We start from the raw sequence: 13,273 nt of genomic DNA, 5'->3' as shown, positions 1-13,273 counted from the left end.
ACCTATTAAAGTTAGTTCGAACTAACGTCCGTTAGTTCGAACTAACTTTGTAGTGTAGACATACCCTTAGTCATTGTTCTGCTCAGCATTGCGAAACCTAGCTGATTTTGGAGACTAAATCTCATTGAAAATTCATCTGGGAGCTGTGCCCACTGCTCACAACGCTTACCAACACCCCCCTTGGCTGGGGAAGGCCCGCGGTCGAGACCACCCAGTCCTGGTTTCTCCCCCTACCTACTGCCGGAGAGGATCTAAGGCCACCCCGGCCCAACTTTTCCTCTCTGCCCCCCGGCGGCCCTGGCTCTTGGGCCCCCCAGCCACCGGGAGGAACTGAGCCAAGGCTGTGTCAGCCCTGGCTTTGCCTCCCCCCAGGCAACAGGAGGGGCCAGGCCCAAGCTGTGCCGAGCTTGGCTCTTCTGCTCCACAGCCTCTGGGGGGGTTGGGACATGCCCGGCCAGAGGCCGTGCAGCTCCTGCCCACAACATGCACGCAGGAGGGGAAAAGGGGGGAAGCTGCATGGAGCACGGGGGAAGCCATGCAGCTGAGGATGGAGGTAAGGGCTGCAAGCAGAGGGAGGGGTTGAGGGACACAGAGCGATGCACGACATCACTCTGTCATCCCACAGGAAAAGTTTTTTATGTGTGTGTGTATATATATATATATATATATATATATATAAAAGAGAGAGAGAGAGAGAGAGAGAGAGAGAGAGAGAGAGATGACTTGGGCTCCTAAAATCACTTTTGAGACTCAGAACTTCATTAATTTCCTTAGGGAACTCACATTTCTCAGCGATATACATTCTATAGATATAAACACTGATCTATTTTTCAAGAATGTTGTGAGAGTCAAACAGTTAGGACCTGACCCAGTAACTTCATTTTTGAGGCAATGCCTAAATACCTTTAGAAATCTGGGCTTTATGGCATTATGTAACTTTAGGAACATGCTTAAATAGGAGTAACTTAAATGGGAGTGAAGCACACATTTATGTAATCTGCAGAACAGCAATGGGTTTAACATTCACACTTAAATGTTTCATTGAAATGGGGCTATAAATTAAATAGTACAAGGTTTTTTTTTTTCCAGAGAAGGTTGATTTTGAGAAATGTCTAGCCAAAAGAAATGAAAACAAAAAATCACATTCTCTGTCTAGGAGCTTATACTTCGAAAAATGCTGTGCCTCCTGGTTCCAAGTCAAGCACAATAATGTACTGGTAATTTCACCAGAGAGAAATTTTATCACAGCAGCAGCACCAGAAAATGATAAAACATCCAAACTGTGGAAGAGTTCACCTTCAACAATGTCCATAGACTGTACCAAGAAAAAAATATTAACAGCAGGAGAATATCTAAACCCCTTGTCTGAAAGGAAACAGCACCCTCTGCCAGTCTCAGAGCTGAGAAAACATCTCAGACATTCTCAGTGGGCAGTGAAGCAAAAAAGAGATGTAGTACCTTCTCGCTTAAAATATACAGTGCTAGATAGAAAGAAAATGGAATATAGGCTGTGTGCAAATATCAGTGTTGAACACTAGATAGGAAATTATAGGACTGACTAAACTATGCACATAATAAACTATATTGGTTCTAAAAATGCCTGAATAGGATTATGTTGATGGTGTGCAAAATATAAAATACCAGCAGATCCTTTATACACAGCATCCTACTTTCCATACAATAATTCGCCTTCTTCTGACCCTAACAAGATTCCTCGATTACAGTCTTATTTTTTGCCTATTTTTTCAGATGATGAAAAGGAAAAGTTAAAAAGCAGCGAAATAGTGTATATCAAAAATAATCAAAACTAGAAATAAAATTGTATTAATTAGTATTTGTAAATAATTAATCAACAATTCTTTGCACAGCCCACAGCCAAACTACATATGGTCTGGAATTACTAGCTGTGGTAATTACTATCTAACACTGGTCATAGCGTTTGTTGATTTTACTGTACATGCAATGTAATTCTAGAAAAAAATGTTTTATTATTTTGCCACATTTATCTTTGACATTTCACTTTTTGTTCTGCAGGATGACCTGTGACTTTATAACTTTCTGTTATAGGTGGTTGAATTTCCTTGTGGGGAACTGTAATGCCAAATGCATTACTTTTATGCAGGAGCTTGTGTGTCATGTGGTACCGAGGGGTTAATTTTTTATTTTTTTTAATGCACTACAAATCTCTACATGATAATGCACTTTCATGTTACCCATCTGGACACTGCAAAAATAAAAAATGTTATCAAAGCATAAGCATGAAGTAGAAACTAGTGGCTTGATTTTCAATAGTATTGAGCACCTACAACTCCCACTGAAGTTAAACAGGAGCTACAGATCCCTCAGACAACTTAAGGAACACTGAAGACAACTCATAAGTAGTATCACTTAGCACTGAAAGTCCTCATATCCTCGCTTTACACTCCTTTGCAAATCTAGTGAGTTAATTACTAGAAACGGAAAAAAACTTTTAACTATTCTTCTAACACACTACATTATTGGCGCCTCATGTATAAGAAAACAAATGTTTTATTTCATTTACTCCAAACAGATTACTAATAAAAACAATTGCAGAACTCAGGTCTGAACAGAGATATTGAAATATTCAACAGAAGATCCTTCTCCATTTAAGGCAGCAGCCATGTTAAATGTACCTATTATTTAAATAAAGTCAGTTATTCTTTTAGAGGTCAGTTATGCATTACTGCAGCTTAATTTACCAGAGTGGTGGTAGAAGAATAGAAGAATGGCCATACTGGTCAGACCAAAAGTCAGTCTAGTCCAGTATCCTGTCTTCTGACAGTGGCCAGTGCTAGGTGCTTCAGAGGGAATGAACAAAAATGGTAATCGTCAAATGATCCATCCCTAGTTGCCCATTCCCAACCCTGACAAACAGAGGCTAGGGAGACCATCCCTGCCCTATACGGCTAATAGCCATTGATGGACCTATCCTCCATGAGTTTATCTAGTTTCTTTTTTTAACCCTGTTAAAGTCTTCACCTTCACAACATCCTTTGTCAGGGAGTTCCATAGGTTGACCGTGCATTTTGTGAAGAAATATTTCCTTTTGTTGTAAACCTTAATTTCACTTAGTGATCCCCTAGTTCTTGTGTAACAAGAAGGATTAAATAGCACTTCCTTATTTACTTGTGCTATACTATTTGTGATTTTATAAGCCTCTATCATATCCTTCCTTAGTGGTCTCTTTTCCCAGCAGAAAAGTCCAGTCTTAATTAAACTCTTCATATGATAGTTGTTCCCTATTCCTAATCATTTTTATTTTCTGTTTCTGAACCTTTTCCAATGCCAATGTATCTTTTTAAACATGAGGCAACCACATCTGCACTTTATATGGATTTATAAAGAGGAAATCAAGTATTTTCTGTCTTATTATCTATCCCTTTTTAATGATTCCCAACATTCTGTTTCCTTTTTTGACTGCTACTACAGATTGAATGGATCCTTTTAGATGCTAAGATCTCTCTGTTGAGTGGTAACAGATAATTTAGGGTAGGTCTACACTACAGCACTAATTCGAACTAACTTAGTTCGAATTAGTTAATTCAAACTAAGCTAATTCAAATTAGCGCATCTAGACTTAAAAACTAGTTCGAATTAGTGTTTTGCTAATTCGAACTAGCATGTCCACACTGAGTGGACCCTGAACCGAGGTTAAGGATGGCCGGAAGCAGTGCCGGCAGGGCATCAGATGAGGACTTAGAGCGTGGAGCTGCTGCCTCAGACTAGCCGAGGGCCGTGCTTAAAGGGACCCGACCCCCACCCCGGACAGACAGTTCTCAGGGCTTCCCCGCTTGCAAAGCAGTCCTGGCTTGGAGTGCCCTGAGTGCCCACACTTGGCACATCACAGCACTTGGCCATCAGCCGCAGGCTGCCATCCGGGGAGGGAGGTTAATCGGGGGGCTGCAGGAGAGTTTCCACCCCGAGGAGCCCGCAGAGCCACTCCAGTCCTCCTCATCGGGGGCTCGTACCCCATTCCTCCCTCACCTCCTTCCACTTACCCCTCCCTACCCCCCCTTCCTGATGTACAAAATAAAGAAAACGTGTGGTCAAAAATAGAAACTCTCTTTATTTAACAAAACTCGGGGAGACTGAGAAAAGGAGGTGGGAGAGGGGAAGAGAGAGGGTGGGAGAGGGGAGGGCGACTAAAATGATGAGGGGTTTGGAACAGGTCCCATATGAAGAGAGGCTAAAGAGACTGGGACTTTTCAGCTTAGAAAAGAGGAGACTGAGGGGGGATATGATAGAGGTCTATAAAAGCATGAGTGGTGTGGAGAGAGTGCATAAAGAAAAGTTCTTCATTAGTTCCCATAAAAGAAGGACTAGAAGACACCAAATGAAATGAATGGGTAGCAGGCTTCAAACTAATAACAGAAAGTTCTTCTTCACAAAGCAAATAGTCAACCTGTGGAACTCCTTGCAGCAGGAGGCTGTGAAGACTAGAACTGTAAGGGTATGTCTACACTACCCCGCTAGTTCGAACTAGCGGGGTAATGTATGCATACCAAACTTGCTAATGAAGCCCGGGATTTGAATTTCCCGGGCTTCATTAGCATAAAGCCGGCGCCGCCATTTTTAAAAGCCGGCTAGTGCGAACCCCGTGCCGCGCGGCTACACGCGGCACGGGCTAGATAGTTCGAACTACGTAGCCATTCCACGAGGAGTACAGATAGTTCGGAATGGCTACGTTCCACGAGGAGTACAGATAGTTCGGAATGGCTACGTAGTTTGAACTATCTAGCCCGTGCCGCGTGTAGCCGCGCGGCACGGGGTTCGCACTAGCTGGCTTTTAAAAATGGCGGCGCCGGCTTTATGCTAATGAAGCCCGGGAAATTCAAATCCCGGGCTTCATTAGCAAGTTCGGTATGCATACATTACCCCGCTAGTTCGAACTAGCGGGGTAGTGTAGACATACCCTAACAGAGTTTAAAGAGAAGTTAGAAAAATTCATGGAGGTCGGGTCCATGGAGTGGTATTAGCCAAGGGGTAGAAATGGTGTCCCTGGCCTCTGTTTGTGGAAGGCTGGAGATAGATGGCACGAGACAAATGGCTTGGTCATTGTCTTCGGTCCATCCCCTGCAAGGTACCTAGTGTTGGCCGCTGTCGGCAGACAGGCTACTGGGCTAGATAGACCTTTGGTCTGACCCAGTACAGCCATTCTTATGTTCTTATGTTCTAAGCTCAGGGTCGGGGGTCTCACTGGACCACCTTGATTTTCATGCAAATCTGCTCCTGGGTGGCCAGGCTGGCAGCTATCCTGCCCTAGATGGCCACTTTCCTGTGTCTAGTGTGGAGGTCGTGGACGCTGGAGGCTTCCCCCCAAACCTCGATGAGATCCACGGTTTCCGCACTAGACCAGGCGGGCGCCCGCCTCTTGGGGTGTGTCTAGACTACATGCCTCCATCGACGGAGGCATGTAGATTAGCCAGATCGGCAGAGGGAAATGAAGCCACGATTAAAATAATCGCGGCTTCATTTACATTTAAATGGCTGCCCCGCTCTGCCGATCAGCTGTTTGTCGGCAGATCGGGGCAGTCTGGACGCAACACACCGACAAAGAAGCCTTTCTTGATCGGCACAGGTATGCCTCGTGAAACCAGGTTTACCTGTGCCGATCAAGAAAGGCTTCTTTGTCGGCGCGTCGCATCCAGACTGCCCCTATCTGCCGACAAACAGCTGATCGGCAGAGCGGGGCAGCCATTTAAATGTAAATGAAGCCGCAATTATTTTAATCGCGGCTTCATTTCCCTCTGCCGATCTGGCTAATCTACATGCCTCTGTCGACGGAGGCATGTAGTTTAGACGTACCCTTGCAGCCCCGGGCAAGCTCCTGGGAGCCGCCAGCCTGGTCCTGGAAAGAGGTGGAGGGCTGGGTGGCAGCGGGTGGCGGGTTCATGCCGTGCCAGGTGCAGGGTCTGCTGGCTGGGTGCTGGCAGGCTTGCACCTGGCACGGGCACCATAGCCAGACCGAGGTCCTTTAAGGGCTCCGGGGCCGGGAGCGGGGCAGACAAGTTTCCCTGGTGGTGCCCAGAGTGGCCACCAGGGCAAGCTGGGAAGGGCTAGCCTCCCACTAGTTCGAATTAAGTGGCTACACAGCCCTTAATTCGAACTACTTAATTCGAACTAGGCATTAGTCCTCGTAGAATGAGGTTTACCTAGTTCGAATTAAGCGCTCCGCTAGTTCGAATTAAGTTTGAACTAGCGGTTTGTATGTGTAGCGCCTATTAAAGTTAATTCGAACTAACGGCTGTTAGTTCGAATTAACTTTATAGTGTAGACATAGCCTCAGACCCCTTCATTTTTTATGTATAGCTGGGATTATGTTTTCCAATGTGCATTACTTTGCAACTATCAACAAAGAATTTCATCTGCCATTTTGTTGCCCAGTCACCCAGTGTTGTGAGATCATTTGAAAGCTCTTCACAGTCTGCTGTGGACTTCACAGTTGAGCAGTTTTGTATCATCTGCAAAGTTTCCAACTTTACTGATTACCCCTTTCTCCAGATCATTTACGATTATGTTGAATTGGACTGGTCCCAGTAGGCACTTGAGGGATATCACTACCTCTCTTAATTCACAAAACTGACCATTTATACCCCCCATTGTTTCCTATCTTTTAACCAATTACAAATCCATGAGAGGACCTTATCTCTTATCCTGCAACAGCTTACTTCAGAGCCCTTGGTGAGGAATCCTGTCAAAGGTTTTCAGGAAATCTAAGTACACTGTATCCACTGGATCCTCCTTGTCTACATGCATGTTGACCCTCTCAAAGAATTCTAATAGATTGGTGAGGCATGGTTTCCCATTACAAAAAACATGTTGACTTTTATCGAACAAAGTTCATATATTCATCTGTATATCTGCATATCATCTGTATATATTCTATATTATAGTTTCAGCCAGTTTGCCTGGTACAGAACTCAAGCTTACCAGCCTGTAATTGCTGGGATCGCTTCTGGAGCCCTTTTTAAAAATTGGTATCACAAAAAAATCTTCCAGTCATTTGGTACAGAAGCTGATTTAAATGACAAACCACAGTTCATAGTTCTGCAGTTTCACATTTGAGTTCCTTCAGAACTCTTGGGTGAAAGCCATCTGGTTCTGGTGACTTATTACTGTTTAGTTTATCAATTTGTTCCAAACCATCCTCTAATGATACCTCAATCTGGGACAATTCCTCAGATTTGTCACGAATGGTTCAAGTTTGGGAATCTCCCTCATGTCCTCAGCCATGAAGACCAATGCAAATAATTCAGTTAGTTTCTCTGGAATGACCTTATCATCCATGAGTACTCATTCAGTGTCTCGACTGTTCAGTAGCCCACTGGCTGTTTATCAGGCTTTCTGCTTCTGATGTACTTAAAACATTTGTTGCTATTACTTTCTAGCTAACTGTTCTTCAAATTCCTTTTTGGCCTTCCTAATTGTATCTTTACACTTCGTTTGCCAGACATTACGCTCCTTACTATTTAACTCGCTAGGCTTTAATGTCCACTTTTTAAACAATGCCTTTTTGTTTCTCACTGCTTCTTTTACTTTTTTGTTTGGTCACAGCGACATATTTTTTGGTTCTCTTTCTATGGTTTTTTTTTTTTTTAATTTTGGGGTATACATTTAAGTTGAGCTTCCCCTATAGTATCTTTAAATATAGGGATAGTTGAAAATCCCACCTTATAATTGAGGGGTTTTAACATTTTAATAGTCTCTCTAATCTCCCTGATTATTTCAGTCACTATCACCAACCTGATCAAATGGGTTGTAATATATCCCTACTGCTATATTCTTATTAGTGCATCTAATTACTAATCATAGAGATATGGTATAGTTTGGTTCATTCAAGACTTTTATTTTATTTGATTCTATGCTTTCTTTCACATATAATGCCACTCCTCTACCAGCAGGCCTGATATATCCTTCTGATATATTTTGTACCCTCGTATTACTGTGTGCCACTATCTTCATTCCAAGTTTTTCGGATGCCTACTATATCAATATCATCATTTAATATGAGATACTTACTCTAGCGACATTAAAGTAGGCATCCTGCACATCGAAGGCTGCGAACCAGTCCTCTTGATCTAATGCTAGAATAAGTGTATTTAGCGTGACCATATGGAATCATTGTTTCTTCAGAAATTTGTTCAGTTTGTGGAGTTCGAGGATTGGCCTCCAACCCTCCATTTTTTCTCTCTGTCAAGAAGTAATTTGAGAAGAACCCCCTTCCATGAAATTCCTCGGGTACTCTCTATATAGCCCCAAACATCAGGAGATGATTAATCTCTTATTTTAGTAGGACCTCGTGAGAGGGGTCCCTGAAGAGGGACAGGGTAGGGGGTGGATAGAGGTAAAGGGGATAGTATATCCTACGCAAATTATTTCCAATGCCCATCGGTCTGATGGTATAGACTCCCATTGTGTTAAGAAGGGACGCAAATGGTGGGTGAAAAGATGGCGGTATTGCACTGGCATTGGATCATGAGGGAGATTTTACAGACCCTCTACCATACCCTCAAATTTGCTGCTTTGTGGTTTGGTTGGTGGACGGGCGGCCCTGGTTGGAGCATCTTCTCTATGGCTTCTGTCTTGACCTGGTATCCTTGTAAAGCCTCTGTCGTGGTCGATTATATTGTCCATATCTGTTGTGATTACAGGGATTATAGGGGGTTTATTGTTTATGACTATAGGGCGGGGTATACATGCCCAAAGTTCAGAGCGTAGTTCTTGAATCTTTACTACGATTCAGGATCTCATCTGTTTTGGCTGCGAATAACTTTAGTTCGTCAAATGGTAGGTCTTCGACTTTGAACTGAAGTTCTCAAGGAACACAGGAGCCTGTAATCAGGATGCCCTGCGCATTACCACCACTGTAGCTGTCGCCCTAGCCGTGATATTGGCAATATCCAGTGTTATTTGTAGGGCAGGACAGGCAATCATGTGGCCCTCATGGACTATTGCCTTCAGGACAGGTCTCTGAATCAGGGAAGTGTTTCATGAAATCCCCCAATTTTGAAAAATTATCAAAATCCTGTTTTGCCAAATGAGCAGAATAATTCACAGTTCTCGATTTCAGTGTAGAAGAATAGACCTTTCTGCCGAAGTGATCTAATTTTTTGTGATCTTTGTCTTGATTGCCTGATCTATACTGTGGTAGTTTGGACCTCTGTTGGGTCAATTCCACCACCAAGGAGTTCGCTTGGTGGTGTGTGAACAGAAATTCCATGTCCTTTGGGGGAACAAAGTATCTTCTAACTTCCCTCTTGATGGTAGGCTGAATAGATGCAGGTGTTTTCCATAACTCAACTGATATTTCCATAATTGCCTCATCTATAGGTAAGGCAATCTTCCTGTGTAATGTAGGGTGTAGATTTTTTTAACAGACGGTGTTGTTCTCCCTGTATCTCTTGGGGAGAGACTTGTTGGCTTGTCGCCACTCTTTTAAAAAGCTCTTGAAATTGCTTAATGTAGTCTATTGGGGATGTATCAGATGGTATGACCGTGTCATCTGATATTGATGGAGAATTGTCTATTGGGAATGCATCAAGTGTATGAGAGTCTTGGTCTCTGTCAAGCACTTGTCCGTCCTCCTCCTCTGAGTCTTCCATAGGCGGGAGGGACCGGGTTGGAGGCAAGCCTCTTCTTGCCAGTGTGGAGTGAATTGAGGACCGGTGTCTGTGTGGGCCCCAATATTCCCAAGGCACCCACTGCAGTGGGTAAGGTGCAGATGGGAGAAGGTAAGCCCAGTGTGACTACCAGGGGTTTTGATGTGGTCTGAATCTATAATGGTGTGGGCGTGACCCTATCGGTGATGCATTTCATGAGGAGAATGCAGTCGCCTGGTCATCATCAGGTAAAGGACCATGGTGAGACCGTTCTGGAGATTGTAGTATTTGAGGACACTGCAGGTGATAGAACTGCAGAAGGACGGCATGAGTCCTGATGCCTGCTAGAATTATCAGCTGCTGATTGTGGCACTTCCTCTGCTTCCCAACTCAGTTGTGGGTCAGTGTGCACCATCGGACCATGGGAGCACACTGTACTGTTAAAGCTGGTGCCGCTTTAGCTGAGCGAGTCAATTTTCCTTGCAGCGCCATGGTTTTTGCAGTGCCAGCTTTTCATGTGCTGCCGCATTCATGGAGTGCTCTCGGGCTTCTCTAGGCACCGAGGAAGTGTGCAATGGTCTCAGCATTAGCACGGAGACTCTGCCAGCTGCTTTGGTAGTGGAGGTCCCTGAGGTGCCATGTCTCTCTCCCCTGCTGGTTCTTGGGGAGGAGGAAGGTGGAAGAGAGCGAGATGGAGAAGCTCTGTTTTTGGAAGTTTTTCCATTGAGCTGAGAGGTTGCTCTCTTTTGGGGGGGGGGGGATCTTCCCACAGTTGGGAGGCTTTATGAGCATCAGCTAGCTGTAAAGCCTTATCAAATAGTATCATCTTGAGGTGGAGCTCTCTATCTTTCCTAGCGCTCACCATGAGGGAAGAACAATGTTCACATTACTGTGGTGCATGGGTTTCCCCCAAACACTGTATGCATAGTGATACTGGCATGGGCTCTCGGCACTCCTCACATTTTTTGAAGCTCAAGGGGCTCGACATATAAGTTGTCTGTGATCTTTCCTTCTTTCTTTCTTTAAACGGGGAAGAGCCAGTAGAAATGCAGTTTGTGCTGCCCCTGAGCAGCAAAGCTGTGTTCAAGTCCCCTGAGGGGAAGAAACTCTTCTTTTTTCTTTTGTAAAATAAACATGGGAAACTACTAATAAACTATTGAGCTAACTATTATAAACTTATTAAAGGTAACTAACTAACTGTTAACTATAGAAGCACTACATGAGGTAATAGGCTGAGAGAGAGATGTTGGAGTTCTGTCCGCTGATGAAGGCAGTTAGAGAGGAACTGAAAGAGAGGGGTTGAGCCATGTGAGCTGCACACTCGGCCAGGAGTGGTGCCAGATGCCTTCTGTGCATGTGCGGCTCAATGGGAGCAACTGCTTTGCAAGGCTCTGATCTGCAGCTCCAGGTGACCCATCACCTACAGTAGAGCATCCACTGGGACATCACTTGAAAAAGAAAGATTCCTGTCTGCAACCCTATTGACCTCAGAGAGTTTTGTCAGGATGGCACAACTTATAATAAAGTTTGATAACTTGTATCTAGGGCTCTGTTAAATCAGCAAATTCCTGGGTCTCCACTTTTGAGTACACTCATCCTTGACAGAAGTGGCTGTAGATGCTGTGATGTTATTTGATTGAAATATAAAAATACAGATCACTGTTGCAACCTATATATATGTGCAACATATGTTGCCTCGAATGAGGCAATTGTCTAGGTATGGAAATATGTTAATGCTTCTGTGACGTTGGTGTGCCGCGGCTACAGCCATGGTCTTGGAAAAGACTCTGGGAGCAGATGAAAATCCAAAAGGAAGAACTCTGTACTGGAAATGGTATGAAGCAACCGTAAAGCAGAAAAAGCATCTGTGCACTGGGTGTATGGTTATATGAAAGTACACGTCCTGGAAGTCGAGGGCTGCAAACCAGTCTCCATCATCCAGTGGCAGAATAATTGTGGTGAGTGTGACCATCTTGAATAGTTGTTCGCAGAGGTATGGTTAGATAGTGGAGGTCGAGAATGGGTCTCCAACTGCCAGTTCTTTTTTTCCTGTGAGGAAGTAATTGGAGTAAAATCCCCTGCCCTGATACTGATACCCTCTATATAGCTCCTATCCGTAAGAAAGTGATGCACCTCTTGATGAAGCAGTGTTTTGTGAGAGGGGTCCCTAAAGAGGGATGGGGAGGGTAGGGAGGTTGGGGAACTGAAATGGGGGAATGGAATATCTGCACTTGATAATCTCTAGGACCCAGTGGTCCACGGTAACTGCTGTCCACTTGCTACAGAAAGGGCACAAACGGCAATGGAATATAACCTCTTCAGAAGGCACTGGTGGAGTAGAGAAGTCCTGCAGGCCCTCGACCAAAGCTTCAAACTTGCTGCTTGGAGGCTTGGTGATTGGACAAACGAGTGCTGTTGGGTTGCTGCCACAGCTTCCTCATCCTGGAGCGATTCTGGTTGAATGGCCTATGGTGTTGCTGTCTGCCAAATGTAAGGTCTCTCTGTCTCTGGTAGGGAGGATACCATCTCCTACGGTATGGAGGCATATACATTCCCAGAATGCCTCTGTGTTCTCTTAGCACTGAGTCCAGCTGCAAGAGCAATGAGGTTGGTACCATTATTATTTTGTTACTATCTTCCCATCTTCGTCCCTTCTGTCTTACCTTCCAATAAGTTGCACAATGGGATACGTGTGTTTTGATAACTACCTGAGTGTTCAACATTCTCATAGTTTGGATGTCCTGCATCATTGTGCAGTAATTACCAAACTCAGACAATATGTTTAGAAGTTCTGGATTTTTTTCCTGGCTCTATAAGTTACCTGTCATGGGACAGTCATTATTTTTCTGTGGCTCAATTTGCAGATCTAAAAAACAGATATTGACCAAAATTATAGGTATTTTGTGAGATTTAGTCAGCTAAACCTTGATTGCTGTACTTCTTAATGGAGATGAAACAGCCAGGCAAATTTATGTTGACCTCAAAATCACTGGAGTCAGTGGATATACTCCTACTGATTTCAGTGGGAACTGGATTAGACTCAAATAGGAGGATATGTCTGTTTGTTGGAAAGAACAGAGGCAATACAGAATCCATGGCTAGAAGGTCAAAGTTCGGTTAGAAAAAACACATAAAAGAGGAAGAAATTTGAAAAACCTCATAACTTACTGTTATCCACAGGTTATCAAGTAATTCATTAGCTGTGATTCGGTGAGCAGGATCTACTCTCAGAAGTAGCTGCAATACATGTTTAGCTATAAAAAGAAACTTTTATCAATCTCATTTTTATTCATTGTAATAAACCCAACACATCTCCCAAATGTCTTTTAGTGCTTTAATTCAGTAGAGAATATTTTACTTATAATGAGATGAAGTTAGTTTAAGAAAAAATTCACTTAAATTATTTCATGGATTCAAATTTATTTTTATGAGAATACACATTACTTAAAGCCATCCACAATACTGTAATTGTTTGCAGAGTTCATTGCTGTATTGATGGCATTTGTTTTTTCAGATGAGTACTTACCAGCCTCACTAACTGTTTGCCATATAGGATTATTAAAGTGCAGGTTTCCTTTCTTTATTAGTTCAAAAAGTTTTTCTTCTGAGCTTGCTACAAAAGGTGGGTCACCACATAATCTGCAACAAAAGTA

At 43.5% G+C, this 13,273-nt stretch overlaps 1 protein-coding gene across 6 annotated transcripts in view; it reads right to left on the bottom strand.

The window, feature by feature from the left end:
• Window positions 1–13,273, bottom strand: part of STK33 (serine/threonine kinase 33) — a 124,948-nt gene that overhangs the window by 23,644 nt on the left and 88,031 nt on the right. For all 6 annotated transcript variants that reach the window (XM_075927996.1, XM_075927997.1, XM_075928001.1 and 3 more), the window contains 2 exons: window positions 13,147–13,259; window positions 12,789–12,874 (listed from right to left, as the gene is read on the bottom strand). In XM_075927996.1, coding sequence (XP_075784111.1) covers window positions 12,789–12,874; window positions 13,147–13,259 — 199 coding nt within the window. The remainder of the gene's footprint in view (window positions 1–12,788; window positions 12,875–13,146; window positions 13,260–13,273) is intronic.

The sequence above is a fragment of the Pelodiscus sinensis genome, chromosome 4, assembly GCF_049634645.1.
Source record: "Pelodiscus sinensis isolate JC-2024 chromosome 4, ASM4963464v1, whole genome shotgun sequence".
Taxonomy (NCBI): domain Eukaryota; kingdom Metazoa; phylum Chordata; order Testudines; family Trionychidae; genus Pelodiscus; species Pelodiscus sinensis.
The sequence above is the reverse complement of the archived record's forward strand: the minus strand, read 5'-3'. Positions and strand labels throughout refer to the sequence as shown.